This window comes from Aquila chrysaetos, chromosome 5 (assembly GCF_900496995.4).
Source record: "Aquila chrysaetos chrysaetos chromosome 5, bAquChr1.4, whole genome shotgun sequence".
Lineage (NCBI taxonomy): Eukaryota > Metazoa > Chordata > Aves > Accipitriformes > Accipitridae > Aquila > Aquila chrysaetos.
In genome coordinates, this window is record NC_044008.1 from 36405487 (window position 1) to 36432926 (window position 27440).

General features: G+C 38.2%; 1 protein-coding gene across 2 annotated transcripts in view; it reads right to left on the reverse strand.

Moving 5' to 3' along the window:
* Positions 1-9838: 9838 nt before the first annotated feature.
* Positions 9839-27440, reverse strand: part of TAFA2 (TAFA chemokine like family member 2) — a 193888-nt gene continuing 176286 nt past the window's right edge. Inside the window, exons 5-6 of one of the 2 annotated variants that reach the window (XR_003923567.2) lie at positions 19369-19616; positions 9839-12013 (exon numbers count right to left, since the gene is read on the reverse strand). Coding sequence is in view for 1 of the 2 variants with exons in the window: in XM_030015482.2 (XP_029871342.1) it covers positions 12002-12013 (12 nt within the window). In the remaining variant the exon portion in view is untranslated. The remainder of the gene's footprint in view (positions 12014-19368; positions 19617-27440) is intronic. The other variant, XM_030015482.2, reaches the window with a different exon arrangement.

Consider the following 27440-nt stretch of genomic DNA (forward strand, 5'->3'; position numbering starts at 1 on the left):
ACGGCAAAATCTCAGCCTGAGGTGGAAATTAACTGCATTTTGTCGCGCCTTTCAGCTGGAGCAAGCTATGTGGGTTCATCTGGGCCGTTCGGGTCAGGCCATTTTTGGGGCCCTGGCGGATTAAGCGGGGAGGCCCGCTTCCGCGCCGCCACGGTGGAGGCCTGCCGCCCCACCGCGCAGTCGGAGGCCGGGACAGCCGCCTGCCCCTTCCAGAGCTTCTCAGCGCTCCGTGGGCCTGCGGATGCGGGGCGGCCGGGGAACCGGGAGACTGGGGTCTTGCTGGGCACCACCATTTAAATTTAAATCCTGATCAGCCAGGGAGGAGGAAGGGATTGAGCGGTCTGTTTGCATGTGGCCGTGAGCACGCTTTGTGTGCGTTGAAGTCGGTGCCGATAAAGACACCGGTCTCTCGCCTGTGTTGATCGGCGTTGTGCTGCGTGTATATTTGTGTCTTCAAAGTACGTGCCCAGCCTTGCTACAGCCTGGGCCTGGAATCGGGACCAGCAGCAGCCATGTCTGGGAGACTGGGAGGAGAAACCCTCTGTGTCTTAAAGTCCTCAGGTTCTAGCTTCCCCTAACATTACTAGAAGCTCAGCTTCAAAATACAAGTTCTTCTGGAGGCCAGTTTTTCATAATATGCCAATGGGACATTGCGATAAGGAGAAACCTGGCACTGTCGGGAATCACTTCAGCATAGAATCATAGAATCATTTAGGTTGGAAAAGACGTTCAAGATCATCAAGTCCAACCATCAACCATGCCCACTAAACCATGTCCTGAAGTGCCTTGTCTACGCGCTTTTTGAATACCTCCAGGGATGGTGACTCAACTGCTTCCCTGGGCAGCCTATTCCAATGTATGACAACCCTCTCAGTAAAAAAATTTTTCCTAATATCTAACCTAAATCTCCCTTGCCTCAACTTGAGGCCATTTCCTCTTGTCCTACCTCCAGCCACCTGACAGAAGAGACCAGCACTCAACTCATTACAACCCTGCTTCTGTGAGCCACCCTAAGAGGAGTTCCCAATCCACAGGCAAGCCATCTTGTACCAGCTAGTCTGTGCGTGGCCAGAAGTGTTCTTCGGTGATGGCGAGGCTGCTCATCGGTCCCTGTGGTGGTTGGCTCACAGTGAGGAACACGGATGCAACTAGAAATCCATCCAGTTCTGCCGGTAGTATGAGGACTCCTTCCCTTCCTCACAGAAGAAAAAGCAGTACAGCCTAGTTTTGTTACAACCCCAATGCATACATAGTCAATGAAAGGTCTATTGCAAAGGAAATATGATTCCTCTATTAAAAAAACAAAACAAAAGCAGAGGAGAGCACAGCACAGAGACCAATTTCAAAAAAGCAGGGTTGCGTTATTACGATAATATTGATGAGAGCGCAGGACCGCACGGCACTGCAACTCCCCGGCCACGTGGTGCGGACCACAGAGACCACTGCACCTACTCCCGCTCCAACCCCTGAAAAGTAAATCAGCTCACGCTGCTGGGCAGGTTACTGCTCCTGCTCACACTAGCTCATTGCGAGCTGGCTCAGGCTTCTCTGCAGTCTGCTGTGTGGATGCCCCAAATTGCACACAGATCAGCAGACTCTGCAATATTAAACAACCCAGCTCACACTCTTAGGCATTCACGCAGTATTTTTTGTTGTAACTGTGAATGAAGCATGTTGAAATTCTAAGCCTACAAGCACCAATATTTCAACCAAACTCATTTGTGCACTTAGTGGTTGATCCACAGCCCACTAGAGACAATGGGAAGACTGCCATTAACTTCACATCGGGCTTATAAAAAATGAGGCAGATAACTCCCATTAATGTTAATGAGAGTCATGTATATAAATCACCTAACCGCTGATGGAAAAAGAAACCTTTTTCTGTTCTGCTTTTTACACAGCTTCCACAGTCTGTGATGTTCATCCTCCTCCAACAGCACTGTGCAGACAAAAGGTTTTTCAACAGCCATGTCTTTCTAATGATTTTGCTTTCTGTCAACACAAGTCAAGCTTCATGTACACAGAATACATTTAATCATACAGTCATGAAACAATTACATTCCAACATGGTAATGAACAGACATAAAATTACAGCAAAATTATTTCCTAGAAGGCAAATGATTATTATTTCTCAATTATTGTTGAGAAAGCACAGTAACAACACTTGTTTTTCTTTTCATTTCACTTAAAAAAAAGAGAAAATATTTTCCTAAATTTGCATTTTAACTAACAAAGATAACTATTTCCCTTTCTTTACCCCTCTGGCCCCCCAAAAGGTGGGGTTTTCACTTCCTTCTATGATTGCTTCATGTTGCCCTTACATCATACAAAATCCCTCGCCCTACAATGAAGACGTACACAGACATACATATGCAGAATTATAGAGTGGTGTACAACAGGTCCTATTTGCTTCAGCTAACCTTTCCTCTTTACACAGTGGGTATGTCCTCATAGGCAAGATAATATTAAACCACTTGGTGTATCACTAATTCTGGTCTAGTATATTAGTCCCTAGTAGGCTTTTGTATAGTTTAAAACTTGTCTAACACTCATTATTTCTACATAAAAAAACCAGCTTTCACATGTGCAGTTATTTTCTAACTCTATTTGTAAAAATACTTATGTAAAAATTTTAAAATAAATAGAAAATAATTCTCTCTTCTTTAACTACAAGGTAAAAATATAATATGCCATTAACCTCACTAATATTTAAATATAAGAGGAGTTTTAATAGCATTCCAGAGGCTGCATTTTCCTGTACATTTCAATAATGATGGATGGTCAAGACACAGTGCAGAAAAAATGAGCTACCGTTAACGACTTGTCACCAGCAGTACATGTTAGGATTCTAGAAAGCATTGCAAATGGATTTTTAGGTTTCAAGACTAGACTGTTACTGCTGTGCTCCACCAGGTTTAGTCTTTCTTTGGCTGCTTATCCTTAACTCCTTAATGTGGCACATTAATTATAGCCCCTCATATGTTCCATTCTTTCAGGTCCCTGTGTCTAGAAATGTTGCCACTCAAATAGCAAAGTGCAAGCTTTCCATCATTCTAATAGTTAAATAACGGCAAGGCTATGCAATTGAAACAGCATGAAAGGTCACCTTGACAATACTCTGACTGGTAAAACATAGCTTAAGGCATCACAGTTCTTTATTGTGAATGAGTCGACTGAGTTTGACTATTCAGGATATTTTAATAATTTCCAAGTTTGACACAAAGTAAGAAATGCCATTTTGGAATTGCTGCAGATGATCAAATACATCAAATGCAAAGACAATATTTACAATGCATGTTTTTGACTATATTGACCAACGACAAAGTGGGGACAGGTAGGAGTTTGAGCCAATGATAAAGTTTTTGGAACAGCTGGCACAGGTAGTCAGTATGAAATTTAAACCTGAACAGAAGTCCGTAAGATGCTTAAGTCACAAGCAAGGTTCTCAGAAAGCTCTGTTTTCAGGATTTAAGGAGCACAGGCATGGAGTAGAGACCTTGAACCGAGGCTTTGAGAGGAAAAGTTTTACACCGAATACCTTTCATAAATTGCCTTTGGTATGTGTTTTATGGCAGGACTGAGAGCAGGACTGAATTTCACATATTTCTCTGCTGGAGGTGGGACCAGGACCACATAATTCCCACAATTATACAGCAATAGGATATCTGGTGAAACTGCAAACGACATCCAAATTTTTGTCACCTGCATTTTGTTCTTACCCAAGCCCTTGATGTTTCATATGCCCTTTCATCTAGGTGTCCAAATTAACTGCAGCTTAATTTTCCAAATGGTTTAGCTAGACTGCTTAAGACCATATTTACACACAGAATAACTTCATTAAAGACAGCGGAGCTAACCAAGGCACAAACTGCCTTGTACTTCCTTTTGTGTTTCCTTTCAGAACTGACAATTGCACAAATTGATTAGTTTAATGTCCTTGTGTTACATGCTTTAACAAAATGTGAGGTAAGATCCAAGCTATATGGACTGGGGCAGTAAACACATCATTAACCAAAGTCCCGTCAGCACTTTAGCTCCCAGTCTTATGGTATATCTATATTTCCTTCCAAAAACATCAAAATGGGGAAAATACTTCCTACTTTCCTTATCCATTAGGAACACTAGGTAAAGCCCTGAATTTGAGATGTCCGGGATACTTCATTGCACACTTCAATACTTAAGGATTCATCTTTCAAGTAACTTTTAATCTTTTATAGTAATATTGCTACTGTATAACCAAATTTGAATCAAAGCAGAGGGCTGGAAATTCTGAATGACAGAATACAATCTTACGCATAGGAGCTATAACTTCCTTCACTGAGCAAGGTCTAGCTGTTTGCCTAAGAGTAATTAAATCAGTACATCTTCAAGGCTCTTTTACTACTTTGTCATCTAGTTTCTAATGCTGGTACTGACTGAATGGAAAAACCACAACATGCTAATGAAAGCCTTACAACCCAAAGAGCATTTTCCTGCAGTGACTAAAAAGTCACTAACTGGTGACACTATTTTAAAAGGTGCCAGAAAGGCTAATACATACATAGCACAAATGAATAAATTGTAATAGGATGAACAAATAAGAAGCTGCAAAATACATCTTTTAAGTGCATTGTTCAGACTGGTGCAAAATAATAAATTTTAAACTTTCACCTAATAATAAACATTTATCCTGTAGCTGTCAGAAAAAAACATATAGAACAATCAGGGTTGTCAGTATAAGGCAAAAGCTTGTATGGTAATGCATGTTTTGCTTCCCGCTGAGGCTTGTCAGAGCAACTATTCTGCTCCGAAAGGTGCAGGGCAAGTGGTGCAGCTTGCCAGCAGCATACTGTGCGACTGACTTGGAAGAACAGTCTAGTACCACACTCCAATCTCCGTAGTAACGGAGGAGGGTCGGATCTGGATTTCTGGAGGCCCTCTCTCAAGTCATGACACCAAATCTTGGCTTTAGACAGGGATATTTGCCAGCAAATACACATGCAGCTCTACCACAAATGCTACCTAAACAGCCATTTTGTGTCCCCATTTAGAAAGGCAATGACCTAGATGGAAACATCCTGTGGCCATATCTGACATTTTTAAGGCCTGTAGAGCCACACCGTAAGAGATGTCCACACCGTTTCTCTGTGTCTTTCCAATATTTGTTTAGTTTTGACATTTGATTCAGCTCCATGCAATAAGACACACCCTGTCAGAATTGTTTCTTTATCAACAATGGTATCTGCAGAAGTGTTTCTCTAGGCGGTAGGCCTTATTTCACCAGCCACTGCAGTAACGTCGTGGTGGTCCCAGACATCAGTCTATCCACCTCCCAACTGCCCGTTAGGTGACTTCTGCCAATGCCCACCTCCACCACTGGGACTCTTTATAGTACCCCAACTGCTCCCTGTTGAAACCAGCTTCATGGTCAGTATTGAGTAAAAAATAAGAGACAAAATTTACCATAAAACAGGAGAGAGTCAGAAGTGTAATTAAAAAAGTATCACAAACATCAGCATATAATATTTTGAAGTCAGGTATGATTAGCTTGGTTTTGCTTTATTTAACTAGAAGAAAGGATAAAGGATTAATTATTAATATTCAGTAGTCATTAAAAGAGCTCTGCACTGGATATGATCCCCATACATCAGCTAGGCTGGATGAAAGAAACTTTATTGCCTTTTTTTGTGAAACACAAACAAGGTATTCATAAAAGTCATTTTGTTGACACTGAAATCACAAACCCACAGCCAAAGGCCTGATCCTGCCAACAGATTTGTATGGGTGGAACTTTGACTTCCTATTAGCGAAAAGATCTTACACAGCTAGAGTTTAACTAAATATTTGGAAAAGTAATGTAGGAAATACAGAGTTGACCCCAAATTAGTGGCAAAATTCCCACTGGTATTCCCTAAATCCAGGCTTTAACCCATCAACTGTAAGTGTCTTTGAATGCACTGAGACAACAGCTCCATAAATGTCGATTTCTTTATGAACTGGGAAGAAAGAGTTTGAACTTTCTCCACTAAGTTTGCCTGTGCACAGAGGTCTTTTATAATATAAATTTAAATACACAATCTGTTTTACAATGTTTTCCATCATCGCTCCTCTCCATATGTTCTCCCACTAGGAATCTAATGAGTTCTACATATGAGGGATGACAAGGGAATATGCCTGAGAAATAATTCCAGCAATTACGGCATATGGAGGCATTGTTTTTGAGTCGCTTTTGCCATGAACATTAGGCAGAGCATCTGGGACCAAATTCTGTCTACCTGCCCATGGACATTAGCAAAATCATCATCTTCCATTTGTAAATTCTGCTGAGGTAATCTGCCATACAGAGAGGACCATTTCATCAGCTTTATGATCAGAGAGCATATTGAAACACAGACCATTCATAGTTAGGAAAAAATGCTTCTGTTCAGACAGAACACTTTAAGCTGGAAACCATTTTAAGATAAAATGAGAGAGACACATCATCCCTCTCTTTCTCTTCTCTCCAAGAACTACAAAGAGCCTGTGTTCCGTTCCAGGCCACTATTTATTAAAAAACTTTTCTCATCACTACTGAAGTTTCGTAAGAACTGACTGGATCCCAGGAAAAGAGAAAATTACCAAAGAAAAGCAAAAAGAACAACAACAAAGAGACTCAAACTCTAAATCAGTAACAGGAAGGATTATATTCTCTACACCCAAATATTGGTGAGGCATCCAGAATTAACCATAAAGAGAGAAACAGACTAAAAAACCTCCCTTATATGGAGACATAGCGACTAAAACAACTAGCATACATTCTGCAAGTTCTGGATATCAGATCTAAATACTAAGACATAAGGCTGGAGAATTCAGTTTCAGGTTTTGTCACGTTTGTTACGATAGTAAGGAAAAAAGAGATCAAGAGATTCAACTAATAGGCTGACATGGGGTAAACTTGCAACTCCACCTATTCATCATATTCAGGAAGAATGTCTCAGCAATGCAAGTAACATAAGTATTTTTACATGTTGTTTTCCCAGCTGTGCAGTCAAAGCAGTGAAAGCAAAGCCATAAATCCCAAACTACAGGGTCTTTAGGTTACCTCAATCTTATAAGGAAAAAAAGAATGGCCCTGCTGTTACAGAGGATCTAAACAAAATTTTACAGTTATGAATATAAACATAATTTAAAGAGCTAATATAGAACTTTTACAGTTATGGTTACATATGGGCAATAATATTTCTATTACACAAACTATTTCTCGAACTTAGTTGGGCAATAAACTGGTTTTTAGAACTGAAAACCAGATATATTTCAAGTCTTTCAGTCACAGCCAATACTGATGTGATTAGTGATATTTAATCAAGAAAATCCGTTATCAAGGAATAACTGGATTTCACTTCCCATTGCCACACAGAATTACCTCTGCAGTAGCTAGGAGGGATTGAAAATAGAGGGAAGGTTCTTTAACCATTAACCTGAATAGGGACAGGCATGTGAACTTTAATGAACTTGCCCATTCAGAATTTTCTGAGCAAAATGCTGAACACACTCACCTGCAGCTGAACACCTTACCCAAACCCCACTGAAATCACCACAGCACCTTGCCATGTCTGCGGTCTGGCTTTGGAGCAAATCCCAGAGACACAAGCGATGGAGCCTTCCACCACTCTAGAGAACAAGCCTGAGGACCTGCTGTCACCACCACAGCCCCAGCTTCGGGATGCCCACTGTACCCCAGTGCTCCCTCCCATGCAGGATCCACATCCCCAGAACCTACATCTTGTGGTGATGAAACCACACTACAATGGTTTTGCTTAGCCTGGCATCCCACTAACAGCAGTTGGAGAAAGGAGAACAGTCATTCCCTTCCTTACGCAATCGTCTCCAGCTGTCCCCGTCAGTGGTCCTCCTGCCAGATGGTCTTAAGTTAGTTTTGGATTAAGAGACGTTGGCAACACTTGTCATCACCTGTCAAAACAAAGTTGTGGGAAATTCAGCCTTTTCATATACTACCTCTTGTAATCACTGCATAAGTAGTGCAGATGAATACAGGAGATGCAAAACAACAGCCATGGAAGACATTTTTGCTAAAATATTTGCAATGACTGACTGTAAAGTGGTATCAGAAGCTTACATAACCTCTTACAGAAACAAGACCAAAAAAGTAATTTGGAAATCTTTTCTCATTCCATAAAAGAATAAACAGAAACATTTCTCAGGGTACAAACTGCATTATAAAGACTAACAAAGTGATTAGGTAATTCTTATTATTCAATTTAATACCCCTGAAACCATGAGAAATCATTTAATGCCAGCAGATTGTCCAGGTGTGACATGTTCGATAGAGAGCTGTTTAACTATTGGCAAAAAGAAACTAGAGATTAAGGCAACATTTCTCCTACAAACCAAAACTGCACTCCTTTTCCTTGCCAGTATCTTGGTTAACAACAGATGTGTAAAATTCAAGGCATGAAGGAGGCGGCAGTAAATCAACAGAAAAGGATGCCAATCACATCTTTCTATTTTGTTGTTATAGACATCCATGCATTACCTGGAAACTATAAAAGCCAGCTGTACAATTATAATGAGAAAAAAAACCCTGCATATATTTTTAGGAAACCTAACAAAATAACATGCCTTATAGTAGATTTTTAGTTTCAAAACAAACCTATCTGATGCACTCTGCCTCCAGTTTTAAAGCATGTAGGTTCTACATGAAACAGAGCTGCATTGGCTTGGTGAAGTACTGAAACGCTACACCAGTAACGTTCTTGAGCAGAGCTGGAGGAGTCAAGATTTAAAAGATAAGAGGATAAATAGGAAGATTTAAAGGATATAGGAAAATAGGTGGATTTAAAGGTAGTAACAGGTATCTGCAGCACTGTTTCAAAGGTTAGCACTTACTTATGACCAATAAGCCAGATACAACCAAGAAATACTCTTGAATGTTTTTTAAGCTCTATTTTAGATTTATTAGACCTGATTTGGAAATTTTTTTCATTAAGACTCCTATCAGGATTTCCCTTATTTTTTGTTGAACTGATCCAATACATTTCATTTTGAAAGGTTTGAACATAGCAGTGAGTTTTCTTCCCCTGTCGATGCACTGCCACATAGAACCGCAGAATAGGAACCCATATTCTCCTGCAGTTCAGAGTTCTTGATGATTATTGAATTCAAAGTGTAACATGGATTTCCCTTTGATCATTATGCCTGATCATCTTTGTAATCAGACAAAGCTGGGTATATCAAATAATCTGGGAAGTAGTAGATAAGGAATAAAGGAGTAACTGAAGCAGGATTCATCTTCACATGCCTACAACATGAATGCCCATAGCTGAGCTAGTCACCTGTACTCCATTTTCAAAGGCAGTGCTAAAACCGGCACTATGGACAGCTAACTACGGTTCCCAGCTTGCTTTGAGATGCACGAGCCCACTTCACTGTTGAACTGGCCTTTTTTCTCTTTTAAACAGTTCAACAAATTAACCTGAAACACTACCTTTTCAGGAATTTTTATCATGCTTTGTTGCTCCTGAAAAGGTCTAAATGAGAATTTTTCAGGACTCCCATTTTGTGGGGAAAAAAACCCAACCAACCAAACAAAAAAAACCCCAAACCCAAACCATATTTTTTCTGTCTGGCCTGAAAACAACAGTACGCCCACCAGAATTTCCCATGACAATGCTAGAACAGTTGTGCTAGATATCAGTTTCCTTTGGAAAAGTACCTTTCAAAGTGGTAGGAGATATTCCCAGCTCTACTGAAGAAATACAAAATGAATATAACCCTTGAGATTCTTACCCACTGAAAAAAAATTATTTTGTTCCATGGGTACACAGAATAGATCTCCAAAGCACACATCCATAGAGGGAACTCAATTTTATATTACAATTTTATTCACTTGCTATGAATATTCACAACATTAATCTACAGCAGATAATCTATTCAGTATATTTGAAAATCCATTTATTTGCACTTATTGATATGCATGTGTTACACTTGTATATAATACAGTATTTTCAGTGTTGGTTTAAGAACAAAGAAACAAGGAAAACAAATATTGAGAAGCATGATGTAGATTTTTGACCAAAGAGAGGCCATATTCAAATTTTACAAACCAGTACATTTACACTTTGCATTGTCCCAAACAGCCTCTTGAAGATGCTACCTTCTGTCCTGCACCTGTTAGCACAATTCCATACAATATTAATCCATCCTAAAATACTGAGATACCTAGTTGCTGCTACAGTTTATCCTAATTAAATTTTAATCAGAAAAGAATATCTTTCCCTGCCAACATTTTTTATTTCTCAGCAGAATGATAGAATATACTTCTCAGTTTCATTCCCAACAGTCATTTATTTTATTTAAGCTCTCCTGTGCAATAATACAGCAGAGGTAATGAAATGGTTTTGGAACAGCAGGGGCTACTGTGACAGGCAGAGCACTCCAGGGTGTTCATCCATCATGGAACTTAATATATAACTACCTAGCCACGTCAATGGCTTGTAATGATAAAATCATTTCCCTCTTTTTCTGGGGGTCTGGTAACCACACAGGACTTTTAAATAAGCTTGGCCCTATATATTTTGGACTATCATTAAGCGTGTGTGGTTTTCATTTCAATCCACCAAAGCACACAGTCAGAACTCCCTCACCCTCTCCAGTCAGCATGCTTATGCAGTGTCACTAAAAGGCATTGCCAAATTTCTGTTGTATCAATATTACAGATGGTACAATATACATTAAATGGAGTATAAAATTATACATTCTGTAATAACTTAGAAAAAAGCTCATAGATGCTTAAGGCCTTTAAATATTGAGGATTTTTTTCATGTAACAGCACATCACAAAGTTCAAAAATTGCTACTGAAACAAAAAATGAAAAAGTAAATGTGATTTTGGCAAGGATCAGATCTGAATTGGATGACTGTAAGCAAGCAAAATACCCACAAACTGTAAATCTGGGAGGGCACTAGGACTTTTTTTTCCTTGATAGCAAACAGACTGAGCAGACATCTACATAAGCATCCAACAGTACTTAGGTTCAAGCAAGAGATTTTATTTTTTAATAAAAAGACAAAAATTCTGAATGATTACCATCCAATTTCATAATTGCAAAACTCATTTACATCCCTGCCTACCTTTATAAAAAGGGACGAAATACTGTCATTGCTTACCATGAATTTCAATGAATTAAAGGTTGGGAAAGTAAAGTACGTATCAGGAACACCCATCTCCTTCAAACTAAATGGAAATGTATATCTTAAAGGTATAAAATGCCTTATAATGGAAGTGGTAATTGAGTTTTGACCACTACTTTTTTAACTGCCAAAGAGCTGCAGTAGCTGGTTAGCCTTAGGGAAACATGTCAACCTGACTATACATTCTAATATGACTGATGTATTCAGATAACTATTACTTGTCAACAATAATTATTAACAATGGATATATATTTCCATTCCTATAACAAAAGCAACTTCAAGATGTTGAAATATGTACCTTTGAGAGCTCCAAGATTAGAATACAAATAAAAATGTCTAAAACTGCGCCATGCCAGAGGACAATTTCTGCAACAGAAATTTAATTAAAGCAGTGTGCAGTCCCACCAGCAATCTGAATGGTGGACCAGGGATCATTTTAGAGAGAAGGAACCAATACATTTTGGAGTTTGACTTCATCAAGATGAAGAGCCGCTGGTCTGGAATGGAGAATCCAAAGATTGCTTCTTTTCTGCACCTTTTGAATATCAACTCTTGTGATTACAGCTGCAAATTCCTCAGCAAGGGCAATTTTAAAAGTGTACACAGTTCAATCAGTTGAAATCTTTGTGACACAGAAGTTCAGAATAACTTTTCAGTAGTTTTGATCTCAAGGCTGTTGCTGATTACAAGCCAGGTTCTCATTGAAACAATTGATTCTGAAGGATACACCCCAGCAGTATAAAATTTCACTTCAAGGATTGCCTGGAGGAATTAAATTCCTATGTGTTGTATTTAATGTTATCAGCCTTGAGACTGACTTGATTTGTCTTTAGCTATCGGGTTACCTGTAAAGAAAAAGAAAATCAGAAATTCAAAACTGCACATAGAGAATCTGCTCCCGAAGTACTGGAAACTGAGACTGAAATATAAGATATCTGTCCAGCAAAGCTATTTCAATTGTTTTTAAATAAGTGAATAATTCCCAATGGTGTTAGATGGGATTGCTCCCCAACTTAAATTGTGTGTTTACGTGCTTTGCTGGAATTGGACTTGACAAGGAGAAATTGAAATGTGACCATGCTTAAAAATATAATAAAAAAATCTGAAGGTCACAAATTACCAACCCACAAATGTCAAAAGCATTGGTTTCAAGGAAAAATTCTGTATTCTGTTCACCCTTTTCAATGTTAGAACTTCTGTATGGTAACAACTATGCTTTTAAAATGTTAGCCATTGAGTATAAGAGTGACTGATACTGGAGATGTATTCTTCCGTTCTTTGCACACTACTTTAAAACACAATCATAGAATCAAAGAATCATAGAATCATTTAGGTTGGAAAAGGCAATGTCCTGTTAAGGGCTAAATGCATCTTAGCAAGCAATAATCACTTAGTGGAGAAATGGGACAAAAATCATGCATACATAAACAAAAGAGAGATATATCCTGTTATTCACAAGGTATAAAATAACTACCAAGGAGTTTACTTAGAGTGGTTTCACCCAGCCTAACATGAAACAAGAGTGGAACAGAAGGACCACAGAGAAAGAGTGGGAGACAAAGCATTACACAGTAATTGAACTTTCCCTGTGTCTGGTTTGGATTTTAAACATTAAAAGGAAAAAAAAAAAGTCATATCAAAGAAACATAACTTTGAGGAATATTTCTGCTGTGTCAGTGGATACAATTAATGATCATGTAACATTTTAATATCAAATTGTGTCAGGGGACAACATTCCAACTCTTGAGGAACAACCCATTGGAACGGTCACAATAACACTTTATGACATCAAGGGGCGTATGTTTTTCATTTTGATCACAGAGAGAAGGGTCATGCTCCTTAATGATGAAACATTCTTTTGCCCTCAGCAAAACTGCATACAACTCTTGTCAGCTCTGCAGAGCACAAACATAGAGTAGAATATTAAAAGGAGTTCATTACTTCAGTTTGCCTTCTTCACCAAGATGTTTGTAGGAACTGCACTTAAGAAGGCAATAATAAAATTGTGCTTTGTGACTTTTATGATACATGGGTTTATTTATTACACTGCTCTTATTTTGTTTTGTTATTGCTGTTGGAAACAGCCTCATGTGGCCCCTTCTATAGTGGAAGATTGCCTGAAAAAATAATGAAGAATTAATTTAAAAGTCAGGCAACATATTTCTATGCCCTGCACCAAAGCTCTAAAGGCTGACACAGCATCTTATTGTTATTTATTTTTTGCTTTATTGTAACAAACTGGAATTCTATTCATGGACCCAGGTGCCACCGAGCTACGTAATGTAAAATACACATCTTCTGATCCTATCTGCAGGTGCATTTTTATTAGCTTAACTGGAGATATAGATAGATAGATATAGATAGATAGATAAACTGTGATAAATCAACTGATGCAAAGCACGCTGAAGACAGATCAAAGGATGTGAGACTTCCAAAGAGGCCATGTAGATGCAGGGTCAAAGCTTCTTACTTTTCCAAACAACAGAGTAGACCGAAACCAAAGCAGACTCAGAGGACGGTTTCCTCAGAGGCACAACTGGACAGGCACAGTCACTGGAACTCAGCTGAATTCTCTCTTCTGCCTGCACACCCACAGAGTAGACCTTTGCTATTAAGAAGAGAGGGTGCCACCTGACTTCTGAGAGACCAAGCTGGCCGTGACCCGGCAACGCGCCCTTGCCGCGAAGAAGGCTAATGGTACCCCGGGCTGCATTAGACAAAGTATTGTCAGCAGGTCGAGGGAGGGCATCCTTCACCTCTGCTCGGTACTGGGGAGGCCAGTTTGGGGCTCCCCAGTACAAGACAGACACAGAGCTACTGGAGAGAGTACAGTAAAGGGCCACTAAGGCAAGTAAGGGACTGGAGCATGTTCGTAGGAGGAAAGGCTGAGAGAGCTGGGACCGTTCAGCCTGGAGAAGAGGAGGCTCAGGGGGGTTCTAATCAACGTGTGCAAATACCTGAAAGGGGGGGGGGCACAGAGGACAGAGCCAGGCTCCTTTCAAGTGGTGCCCAGTGACAGGACAAGAGGCGATGGGCACAAACTGAAACACAGGAGGTTCCCTCTCAGGAAACACTTTTTTACTGCGAGGGTGATTGGCACGGGTTGTCCAGGGACGTTGTGGAGTCTCCATCCTTGGAGATACTCAAATGCGATCTGGTCCTGGGCAACCGGCACTAGGTGGTTCTGCTTGAGCAGGGAGGGTTGGACTTCCAGAGGTCCCTTCCAACCTCAACCATTCTGTGATTTATTATTTCTATTTTATCCAGCTTTGCCAATGCATGGGCTAAAGTGATAAACTGCAACTAGTGAAAAGAGAAGTTTCACACATAAGTGACTGCTCAGTTACGCGGCTGTTTGGAAGTGCAAATATGTTATCTTCAGTCACAAAGAAACTCAGTAAAATAATAATCTGCAGGCCTATCTGCTCCCCCCGCATCGAGCTCTACAACTGTGTGGTGAAAATATCCCTATAAAAGCAACATACACTGTTACGTAGAATAAATAGGTGACATAAAGAAGAAAAAAATCATATAGCCATTCAAATCTCTGCTCTATAATAGGTTGCTAATCATATACAAAGGTCATTTTGTTTATACAAACTGCACAGGAAGTCAAGCTGCATATTCCTAGATTGGAGTTTTTAACTGCTTTCCCTTGCCAGAATTTTTATTATTCCACCTGCCCTCTTTTTTTTTTTCTTTTTTTTTTCCTTTTCTTTTTTTCTGTTAACTTCCAGGCCACGCAATGCTACTCTGAGTAACACACATAGTGGTTCACATTTGCTTCTGTGTAAGAAGGTATTACTTGTTATGTGCAAGCACAGACCAGACATTAACATTAATGGAAGTTATATATCCATTCACATTAGGGAGAGAATAGAAGTCTCAGGTGCTAAAGGCAGTTTTAAAGAAGCAATGCAATTTTAGCTAATATCTAGTGATGGTATTCCCAGAAATGCTTAATTCTGGATATAGTAAAAGCTATTTGGTTTTAGTGGCTGGGAAGCAAGGTATTGTGCCAAAGGTCTTTATAGGAAAAGGGGGACTGATAGCAGTATGTGTCTGATCTTTAAAACCCTAAGAGAACAGTAACACACTGAATGGGTGCACACCAAAGTCTAATCAATTTTTCAATTAATAATTAATATGTATGGAAAATTAACTTTGCTGGTGTTTAACAATACAAATGAAAAAAAGGACATAAAACCTTTAGCATCCTAGGTGTTGATCTGAATTAATTTGTTCATTTTGGAACATAATTACTCCCTTTATGCTAATATATTTTTTCACGTGGTTGTTATATCACAAATACAATGCATTAGACTCTCTTCACTTTCTTGTGCTAAATGTGCAATTAAAATATAATTACTCTGCAGTTGCAGAATTTTTAATTTAAATTAGTGAGTGGCTGCTGTAAATTGGCTGTAATTGTATATGAACTCACTTGTTTTATTTTAAAACAACAATATATAATTAAATGCAACTGAGGCTTCCTACATTTCTTCTGCTCGCTAATGTTCAAACCAGATTCGGTCTTTGGGCAGAACATTTTTGCCAGGGTAACCCAGAATGGACCAGAGATGAAAAGACCTCAGAGGCAGAGCATTAGAAAAGCTACGAGCTCAAGAGTTTTTCCGGACAGCTTCCATTCCAGTGCTGCTGACAATGGGTGAAAAATGTCCTCACTTGTGAATCCCCCAGCTGATGAATACAGCTGATAATACCGTCTATTCCGTAAGAATAGATTCCCAATAAAAATCCACCCTGATACTTTTACTCAAGCCTTCATTCTGCCTTAGAAGAGGAAGGGAGGAAAATCAAGACTATAGGATGTAAAGAATGGCCGAGTGAATATTCCCTGAACAGTAAAGCACTTTTCCTTACTTTCATGGACCTAAGCATCAAAGTTACAGGATCACAATTAGGTATAGTACAAATCTTCTGTTTCTTCAGAGAAACAAATGTGTCACTAATTATTTGCTAACTACAGAATAGTTTATGCATGCAAATGAGGCATATAATTAATTATTATTTAATAATGTTAGAAGAAAATAGATAATATTAGGTAATAGATAATATATAGATAATTCAATACATCGTATATTGAAATAAGTGTGTGCTGGAACATTTCATAACACAACTTTGTACACTACTATTTTCTTTACTGGCAGCTCTTTCAATTTTTTCTATGTTTATGACAAACCATGCACAAAATCCATATTAAAAACAGACTCTTGAGTTTGCAAAGTCAAGCACTTGAAAGTTAGCAACCTGCCTTTCTACAGGTGCCCTTGCAGCTCCAATTCTATCTCTTTTCCATTGTGCACAGTAAACAACAGAATTTACTGGGGGAGGAGTGTTGGAGGGAAGCCTATTCCAGTGTTGTCAGGACTATGTATCAATGCAAATGCAAAAAGGGGCAAATTTTCAAGCCAGTGTTTCTTCCCTCCACGGATGATTCAGCAGTATGATGGACCCTCTGTTCCAGGTTTTTGCCAAATAATATAAATAAACACAAGAAACAGAAAAAACATAATACTGAGGGGTTTCTGTTTAATTAGAACTGTTCCATCAACTGTATAGGATAAAGTGTGTGGTCATAGCCTGAGTGTCATCTGAGCGTACTCAAGAATCATCCAGCTATCTTTTTTTTTTTCCCCTGAGATACGTAAGACAGGGAAGAAAAAGGAAATATTTCTTTAAAAGCAGTTAATAGCTTACCCTGAGCTAAGTGAGACAAAGAAAAGCCATCTTGGCACCCCTAGCATTCTCCTGTAAAATATTAAAGGCCTGTGGGAAACAAAAATAGCGTGGGGATTTCTAGCAAAAATAAAAAGGGTCTCACCACTACATTTAATGACCAACATGTGATAAGGTAAATATAGGGGATGTCACAAGAATCCATTAAATAAATGCTCGAAGAAAAAGGCCTAAGAAATGGCTTGAAGAAATGGCTAGCTATGGATTGTCCTCCAAGACATTGAGACAAGACAGAGATCTCATACCAAGACAGCCCTTATTTCTATGCAGTACGTTTCCATCCATTTTGTGTCCTTATTTTTATATTCTTTCTTATACTATATGTAAACAGACCACAAAAAAAAAAAAAAAAAAAAGTCAAGAAAGTGATTCTTTAGCAAGCCTTTCCTAATAAGGAATGGACTTGAAGAAGTCTATATCAGTCATATTTTTCCATGACATAAAAACCTTTGTTTTGGTAGTGAAAACCTAATACGACTATTACAATGCAGAAACAGAAGGGCCCATACAACCGGAAACAAACATCTGCCAATGCATTTTTTTCCACTTATGCCCTCTGCGAATGAGGTCAAGGATGGAAATGAAACTTTTGCACAGATGGAAGCACGCTATTTCCTGGAACTTCAAAATCCATACAATGTGCTTGCCATGCACTATCATCCATACATGGCTTACGAAAGCAAATGACAGTTTGCATTGCCACTTGTACATGTTTATTCACTGAAACAGTTCAACTTGTAAGCTTGGAAGGTGCTTCTGACCTAATGCTACTACCTTGTACCAGTGATACTCAAAAGTACTTTGCAGACATTAACAAAGGACAGGCTCACAATTTCCTCACAGTTTGATAATCCTGTAACTTATTTTCTAAAGAAGTGAGGAACAAGGACAAAGAGCTGGACAAAAAGAGCTGTAACAGCTGTAACAGGACCTTTTTGCAATAGGGCTCCTATATGCATATGCACTTAACAGTAGACAGGTGTGGTTTTGCGTGTTTATGCTAGATAACTAAGTTTCTGGGGGCATGGAACCATTTCAAAAGTCTGAGAAATGTTAAGGTGATTCAACCATATTTCAAGGGTATGCTTCATAAAGTAACTGCAGCAGAGAACTGTGAGTTAGGAAACAGGCCCTTGTTGCAGTATCACAGACTGCTATTTGACTTGGGCTAATGACGAAAGGCAAAATTTGAGTGATTTGTGAGCAGTGTGGAAAACAGATATTTAATGATAACTATATGGATTCATTTATCTTCAGAGAAGGTTACATATTGATAGACATTTTTGCAAGTCTTCAAATGTTTCATTCCTGCTCATAAAACTTTGGCCCTACACAACTCTTAATATCAGACTCAACAGCTTTAAATTTTTCCCTTAACTTTATTTTAGGCACTGCAGCATGAAAAGTGTTAGTCTAAACATGTTCCCAAGCCTGTAATGGAGCAATTTAGAATTCTAGATCCTCAGGTCTGTCCTTCGGCAAACATCTCTAGCTCATTTTATTAATTAAACAGAACATTTCCCAGTACACTCAAATGGCTCAAAAGTTTCCCACGTCTTTGATAACCACCAGACTCTAAAGCTTTTAATTCTTTCATACTTTTATTGCAACATGACTAATCAGAATTGCATTTGTGATAATTCTTGTGCTTAGGACGTTCCATTAGAAAGAAACAAACATGCTGAAAACTCATTTCACACAATGCCATTTGAAGTATAATTCTGTATTTCTTGTTTTCCCACTGCTCTTAATGATTTCAGCAGGAGATTTTTGGTGTTAAAGTGAAGACCTAGACAATCAGTGTTAAAAATGGTAATTAAAACTAATAGACTCTGGAAACCTTTCACATATAAATTGAGCTTTCCACTTGCTCCAAATAATCTTAAAGTTAGGACTAGAAAACTAGGTAAAGGGAATTTACTTCAGAGCATGGCATATGTTCCTGAAAATGGCAGAGTTCTTCATCTGAAACATGGTTTTAAGATTAAACAGACAACATCTAGCATATCTTAGGAATATAGTGGAAATAGCCCTTTCCCAATTTTTCTGAATTTTAAGTAATCCAGCATGGGATGCTGAGCTTTCAACTACAAAGCGACACCTAACTGAATGTACCAAGACGTCCTTCCTTTCTAAGTGCTGTTCTCTTCTCCAGAGCATCTGTTGTTTTCCCATGATAGTGAGTAAATTAAGTTCATCAATTGGGTCTACCTTTGGAAGGAGAGTGAGTGAAGAAAGATGTTTTAAGGCTCCCAGAAGCATCTGACTGACACACTGAGGGTGCTTAGGAGCGCAATGCAGAGTCTGTCCAACCACCCTTCTGAAGCTCTGCCCAAATAAGCCACGATTCCTGGGCATCTGCAGCAAACTAAGCAACTACAATGAGGAGTAAGGTACAACAATTCCTGTTAATACTGTGTAAACCTGTATTTGTACACACCTGCTGCTCTGTGAGTAATAAACCAGGGCTGGAACACATTTTCTGGAGTGGTTTGACTCTTTATTCCTCAACGAACGTTCTGGCCCTTCCTTAGAGTCCGACCAAGACTAGAATTCATCACAACTAGTGCTCCAACGTGGAGCCAGAATATTTTGTGTGTGTGGAAAAATCAAAAATTGTCATCAGGCACAGCAGAAACCTCCTTTCTCTACTTCTCCATTCGGACTTGAGGAGTTTTACACGTTTGCCTAAGAAACAAACACATGTCAAGTACTACACTGTTATGGAATTAGTTACAGAAAACAAAACTGGGATAGATGGAATTTTCTTAAACTTACAAGGAAAAGTACAAAATGACAGGAAAAAACATATTTCAGAATCAGAGCAACTTCTCTTAGCAAAAGAGCATGGTCTCAAAAACACCCCCAAGCAATAACAGTAACCCCAAAGGAAAAGGTTTAAACATACTCAAATTCAAACTCACTGGTTTGTCACTAAAAAGCAATAGAAACTGACAGGTAACACTCATTTTTGCCAGTATATCAGCAATCTTTAACTATGATAAAAAAGTAATTGAAAAGTTCTTTGAAAAAAAGTCCATGGATAGACCTGTGGTACAGAAAAGAGCCATGAAGTCAGAATACAATTCCTTCTAAATGAAAGATTTCAGTGTGTTCTTCCCATACACGTTTAAAGTAAAAAAAAACTAAAAAAAAAACCAAAACAAAAAACCCAAACTAAACCAAACCAAACCAAAAAAACTTGAAAGTTTAAAGTTTGGAAAATGTCAGCATTCTGAGGACAACTCTACTTACAGTCATTTCTATGGTTAGTAGGTTACAGGAAACACCATAAAATAACACACGACATTTCAAAAGACAATGTTCAATTCAGACAGCTAGTTCCTTATCTAGATATTTGAGGTAGGTTTTGGACCTGCTGATAATGATTGCTTCTGAAAAGGGTTGCACAGCACCTCAAAAGATCATCTAAATTTCTTTAAATAATGCTTACAAAAAGATTATTATTTTACTTTTTTTATGCTTTTTAACTTAAGTGTCATTCCGCAGATCATTAGAAACATACATTACAAGATTAAACTCATAATTTCAATAACATTGCTTTAATAAAATCTCTACACATTTAAATACTATGAAACAAATTCATATGGCTCTGTATTCATATTTCCTTGAACGTGATAGTTTACAAAATAAACTTAATTGATACAACTCACTGGGACAATTATCATAGTGTATATCTGATGAAGATATATGAGTTATGCCAAGGCTAAATCTAAGTCATTAGTCTTTTGAACGTACTTCATTACTATTCTCTTCCAAAAGGTAATGCCACTATAATGCACATACCTAAACTTTCTCAATGTTTCTGTAACTCAGCAGAGAAATTAAGTTTATGGTAGAATTGTTTTAACTTCACAAATTTTTTCATTTACAGACAACAGGTTTGTATTAAAATAAGACTTAAACATAAACCTTATTTTACTTTCTGTAACAGATAACAACTGTAGCAATTCAGACAAGGATATATCCTCTTGAGGTTTTTGTGGTGATCACAACTCCATAGTGGGACTGCAGCATGGCGGCATAAAAGACTGCAAGACAATTAATTAAATAACTGTAATTTTCTTCTCTTTTACACCACTTATTCCATCTAGCCATCTCAAGTGGGAGATAAAAACAACCTCCTTCCTTCTTATAGATGAGGAAACTGAAGCATAATAACGAGTCATGCTACCCTTCCAACTGAGAGAAAGTAAATGGAGAAGGAGGGATGGGAACAGAGTCCTTCTGTCTTTGGCTTTATCTGACCTCACTTACCTAAAGAAAATAGTACTGTTGTTCTTGATTGGAAAGGAAAACAAGCAGTTTCCTGTGCTTAATATTCTAAAAATGAAAAAACAAAACAAAAAACCCAGCCCTGTTTTAAAACTAGGTTGAGGTTTTAAATTGCCTAATAGGTACAATGGATTTACATCTTTTAAAATATTTTTACAGAAATTGGGCAAGATTGAACTTCAAATTATCCCCACGAAAAGACCAGGTAGTCTAAATTCAGCACATTTGATATCTTCTTCATATATTTATGGTGTGTTATTTTTTCTCGGATTTTGAATGGAGAGTAACAAGCCATTTGGATGAGATCAAAAAAGAAATGTAAATTATTTCCTTACCTGTAATTTTATCTTCTCTATGAGGGTACCTGCTGCTCTGTTAGTGCAGTACTGATGTGTTTTCTGCCTTTGTCCCAAGCTTCAGAGATCCCTCTGGTGATTTTTCCCCACTTGCTTACCAGCTTCCACTGCTGGCATTTTGAGGTAGTGCACTCACATTTCGCTCCAGGAATACTGCCACAGCTGAGGGAATATAAGACAACTAAAAAACAAGTTAGAAAACAGCAGAGCAATATCCAGGCAGGAAAAAAAAAAGTGTTTAAAAACAATGAATCAGTCATCAACTTGAAACCCTTCGATCATTTTCCTCTCTCTTTCCATCTATTTAGAATATCCACATGAAGAAAAGACTTTCCCATGCTTGGAGAAATTTTAGCCAAAGTAGTGGGTGCTGACAGAGTAGTGGGTACCCATTCAGAGAATATAAAATTATTTTAAGGGAATCTAATTTTAATTTTCTCCAGTATGAGTACCCACCACGCCATCACTCTAATACAGATAAGAAACACAAGAAAGGTGTCAGATTTGGAGGATTTCCGAAAAATCCCTGTCACCCCGTCTCAAGTCTTAATAGACCTGGGGGAAAGGAAGACTCAAGGGCTTTTCACCTAAAAACTGTCACAGATGAACAATTAGAAGGATTTCTCATTGCCCAGGAAAAAATATATAGAGTCTGGTTCACTAAGAAGTAATCAAGATTATGGTTGCTGATTCCCAACTAATAGTTGTAGCCATCTTGGTCATCAGAGAAAAAGGGAAAAGACCAACTAGTACTGTCAATTTAATAAGTAAATAAATTAAACACAAAACAGAGAGCATATCCACCATCTGTGCTTGAAGTTACATGTAGACGACAAAATTTCACTGTCATTCTCTTGCATTTTTTACGTGTAATGGTCACAAGTCCCTGTGGCATTCTTGGCAGAAGATAGCATAACACACTGGTATTAATTTGAGAAAATGATGGTTTTGATGCTTTTCCCTGGCATTTGCCCTGAACTCATGATAAACTGATGCACATTACTAGCATCATTCCTGATTAGAAATGTCTTCTTGCTTGAGTATTATGGAGAATTCCAGGTGAAAGTTACAACTTCCTGTAACTCCTCTGTACTGGGGATCATCTTGATACTGTTTTTGAACTTCACAATACACAGAAAAGATGTATTCCATTAAAGGGAAAAATGAACTCTAGAAATTTAACTAAGAACCTGCTTTGGTATTCAATTTAATTTGTCTTTCTTAAAGAACCTGGCCAGTTGTCTTCATACCTGCATCTTCTCATTATCTTCTGACTCGTACGTGACCCAGGACAAGGTAAGTACGAATGAATCGGAGTAGCTAATCACAATTAGACACTGGTATTCTAAAATCTCAAGTAATGAAGGAAAGACCAAAAGGCTCTGAAGAGGTTGTTGCCTTCAAATATCAGGAACGTGAGTACCAGTGATGTGCTTTAATGTCAAGAGAGAGAAAAGGACTTTGGTAATTTCTTGAATTACCCTCCAAAAAGAAATTGGCTTTGCAAGTAATCAGTTTCAAATTTGCCAAGCTGCATTCTAGGAGAAAGTCTCCTGTTCCTTTTTCGTACTTTGAAAATGCTGAACAATAATTATTAACAACTGAAATTAGAATGATGCCTTGAAGATGATAAATTTGCTATGCTCTCATTTTCCAAGGTCATTCTGAAAAGATGATAAAGAGGTAGGACAGAGGGATCTCAGAATTCTAGAACAGCTACCCTGATTTTTCAGTGCATTTGCCTGAATTGGTAAGGGCACAAGCAGAAGTGATAGTCCTTTGGTCTTCTTTTGGCAGGTACATGTTCCTGAGCCACAAAGCTTGAATTCAAGATGAAGGAACAAGCTGCTGTTCTTCTGGCTGGCATCTCTAAGATATTTTCTGGCATTCTTGAACCTGAAGAGGCAAAGCTGGTTTGGACCTCTTCAAATATGCAGCTCCATTAAAATTCTCAAATCTTCTATTACTACTGAGTTTGTAGATACATGTTGGTTAGACGCAATCCATTGTTTCCTTGAGATCATATCCATCTTCATAAACTGGAGACACACTGGTGTTCACTTCTGGTTTTAGAGGACTTGCCAATATAATTCTACAGGTCATATCATACAAATAAGTCACGGTGAACATTTTGTAGCTTCACCCAGAATCTCCACTTCAGAGCTCTATGACATTTCTCACTGCAGATATGGAAGGGTATGAATGATAGTCAGCACTGTAAGATCTGAGAAGGAATCATCTGTGTATGCTAATAATGCAGTAGAAGAAAGCTCAAAGTCCATTTTATAGAACATACAAAGTCCTTTGGAGTCTTTTCTCCACACATAGCAGTAGTCTCTTTCCTAAGATGAACCTGGTGTTCACCAAGGTGGAAGAGTAAACTACAAGCTATGAAAAAAATGAACAATTTTGAAATTCTTATGGAAATTAATTTTATGTTGGTCCTCTTCTTTTGTAATTTAGTCCTAGACACCAATCTTCCACTTATTCTTGCCTGAAATACTCTTTTTCTTCATTTTGAACAGTTCTCAGGTAGGACAGGACTATCTTCATTATTCTTATGGAGAAATAGGTAAGATTTACAACCATGCTCACTTTGCTCTGCAAGGGAATATGTGAGTAATCTGATTTCAACCGGTTTGAGAGTTGTTCACTCCTCCAGTGGTGACTGTGCATAATGCTCTGTATGACTGACTTTCTCTGGTTTATATTGATTATTAACCATTTCCTTCCTTCCCTACTAGAAGGCAGAAAAGCAGAGCTGCAACAGGGCAGTACTTCTCAGGTTTTCTATAAATAGTCCTAATGAGTAAGGAAATACCTCAAGAAAACTACAGGATTTTGGAGAATTGAAAGTAACAGCTTTTGGACAGTTGGAGGCCACTTTTCCAGTCCCTCATATCAGCTCTGCAACTAAGCAGTGATGCACAGTTTGTGAAGCCTGTGCCAAATACCCATGGAAAGAGGCAAGAGTTTGCCTGCAGCTATTTAGGTAGTAGGTAATGTGAGGTTTAAGAACAATCCAGTCCCTCTGAGCTGAAATGTATCATTTCTGACTTGCAGAAATAATCCAAAGAAGCTCTTAGAGACTGCAAAGGAGGCTGAAAGAAGGAAGAAGCACTAGTTTTAGGGCATGCCAGCATGACTCACAAGATACTGGCATTTGAATATCAATCATCTTCCTATATGGTAACTTGTGAGGTAGTAGAAGCTGACAAAGATTTTCCATGAAAAGTAAAAAGGACTGCTAGATATTCAAAGAAGCCTTCTTGCACAGCTGTGAAAGAGCAAAGAGACTGGCAGAATGGAGCTGCAAATGAGAGTGGAAACGTCTTTGATTTCGGTGTCAGGGCTTTTCCACTTTGTGGAGAAGTGGAGAAAACCAGTAATTGACAAACAGCCTTCAGAACTCATTCTTATTTTCCATCACAGAGGCAGAAAATTATTCTTCAGACATGACGTCAGTATCTCAAACATGCCAGCAAAGGACAAATTGGGGGAAAAAAGAAAAGAAAGAAAAATAAATCACAAGTTGAATCTTTTGGGACAAAGGCAGAAAACCTCTTGGCTGGACTGATGGAGTGGAGGATTCCCACATGGAAGAAAGTAATGCTTGCAAAAATCACTGATTAGTTAATTAATGGCATGCAAATGAAATCCATTTGCATTTTTCTTTAAATATTGCAGAAATATTTTCCTTTGATTTCAGAGTAATTCTGTCAGTTTTCAGGTTCTGCAGAAGCTAAAATGATGCTTTACAATGGATGCTAGCTGCAGTCTTACCTTAGGAAAAACTATTCCCTCATAAAAACGTATAAACCACAGCATATATTACTAACACTCTGCGAGTGTGATGAACGGATTGCAAAAGATTTCACTTCTCATGATTTGTACAGTGTGTCTACTCACAAAAAAATTAGAGTAACCCTTCTGAATAGCTAGAGACAAAACTCAGTGTATTCCCAAGGAGATGCAGCAAGGGACTGAAAAAAACCCCAAAAAAAAGGAAAAATTGCAAACCTTCTAGGCAAAAGCTGCTAATAAAAAAATAAAAACACTATTCTGTTTTTAGAAATTATTTTCTTTCAAGTAATGCATTAACAGGCTCCTTCTTTCCAAAGACCTGTACCTATGAATATTACCTTTAACCCATTCTCTGTTTTTATGTTCCTCACTTTTGGTTCTTAATATCAGTATACATAGGACTCAGTCAGAAAGAACTAAACAAAATTTGAGACTGAAAATGTCTTGGGAGTTGAATGTTTGAATTATCTTCACCTGCCCAACAAGTTTTACTGACCTTTCAGTCTATGACTTTCCTTATAACATTTCACACCACAACACTTCTTCCTTTAATTCTTTTCACCATAACTTGTGTTTTGTGGGTATTTTTAAGTATATTTGCCTTTGGGGAAAGGATTATGACTCGTCTAGATTTTTGTGACCTGCAAATGAACATCATCAAGCTGTAAGTCTAAACTCATGTCAAATGTAGACTTGCAACAGGAACCTTTTCATAGGGTAAAACTAGGCACGCCAACTTCACATTAAAGCAGTAAATTTGGTATATAGCAGCTATTTTTAAGAAAATCATGAATTCCATAGCCCTGAATACAGATGATTCCTTGTTAACGTGTTGGCTGGAATGCTAACTATTTTCATCAAAATGTCCAAGTGTCCCAAAAGATTAGTGTTTAAGTGCCCTACAAAAAATACAGAGCTTCAATATGAAAGAATTTCAATATGAAAGACATGCTGCATCGAAACAATAATTACCGACTAATACAAAAACTATCCTGACCCCAGAAAATGTCATCCTATTTCCTATACCACCTCATTTGCCCTCTGAAACCTGTATGTATTTTTAGGAAAATGTGTACATACCACTTATTGCTATTTTAATGACAGATTAGATACAGTGGGTCTCTGAGTTAGCAATGAGGAACATGCTGAGACAGCTGCAAATTTCTCCTAGTGACAGATTAGCCAAAGGCATGGAAAGAGATACCATAGCAACAAAGAGGCTGTCACAAGTGCAATCACTCTTTTCCATGGGTAATATTTTGCTCTAGTCTGTGCACTTACTTATATTGTAATCACATCCTTTTTATGAACCACAAGGTATTGCTAGTCACTGTATATATGTGTATTATTCCTATAAATCTTCATCTGAAATTAAGGTAGAAGGTGAGGAGTCTATAGACAGGGGCTCTGAAGTGAGACAGGGGAATAGAGCAGTTTTACAGTAAGGTTGTTTCTTAATTTATTCATACAGCCCCTTAAATAATATTAGGGAAAGCACTTCCTGTCATGATTTACTACTGACACATGGTAGATCATTGATTTATCCTGTAAGTATTTCATGTTTCACAGTGGTCAAAGCAAAAGGCAAATTGTTTCATGTGATGGAAGTTAGTAACAGTTTTACACTGACAAAATGTCATGTGGGAAATACATTGCCTTATTAGCGCTGCCTGACCACAACTACCATGTGTCCGGCCTATCGGAAACATCCTAGAATAACCTATACACAGTATTTATATGATGAATTTCTGCTTTTTCTAATTACGTGTCATTACTACTGCTGTTTTTGAAAAGCCTGGAGGAGGAAGAGGAGGAAGAGGTGAGGGAAGAGGCTACCACAATGGCAATATTTCTTTTCAACTCCAGCAGAAAAACAGTAATACTTGTTTTACTTTTTTCCCCTCTGCTGCTGCTTAAAGAGCCTATGCAGCTGTTGCTCATGCAGAGAAGCACAGATCAACAACTAATGTAGCTGCATTGCTAACACTGATGTCAGGCTCAGTTACAAGAAAAATGCCATTTTCTTCTCACATCCAGGGACACGTTTTAGCTCTCT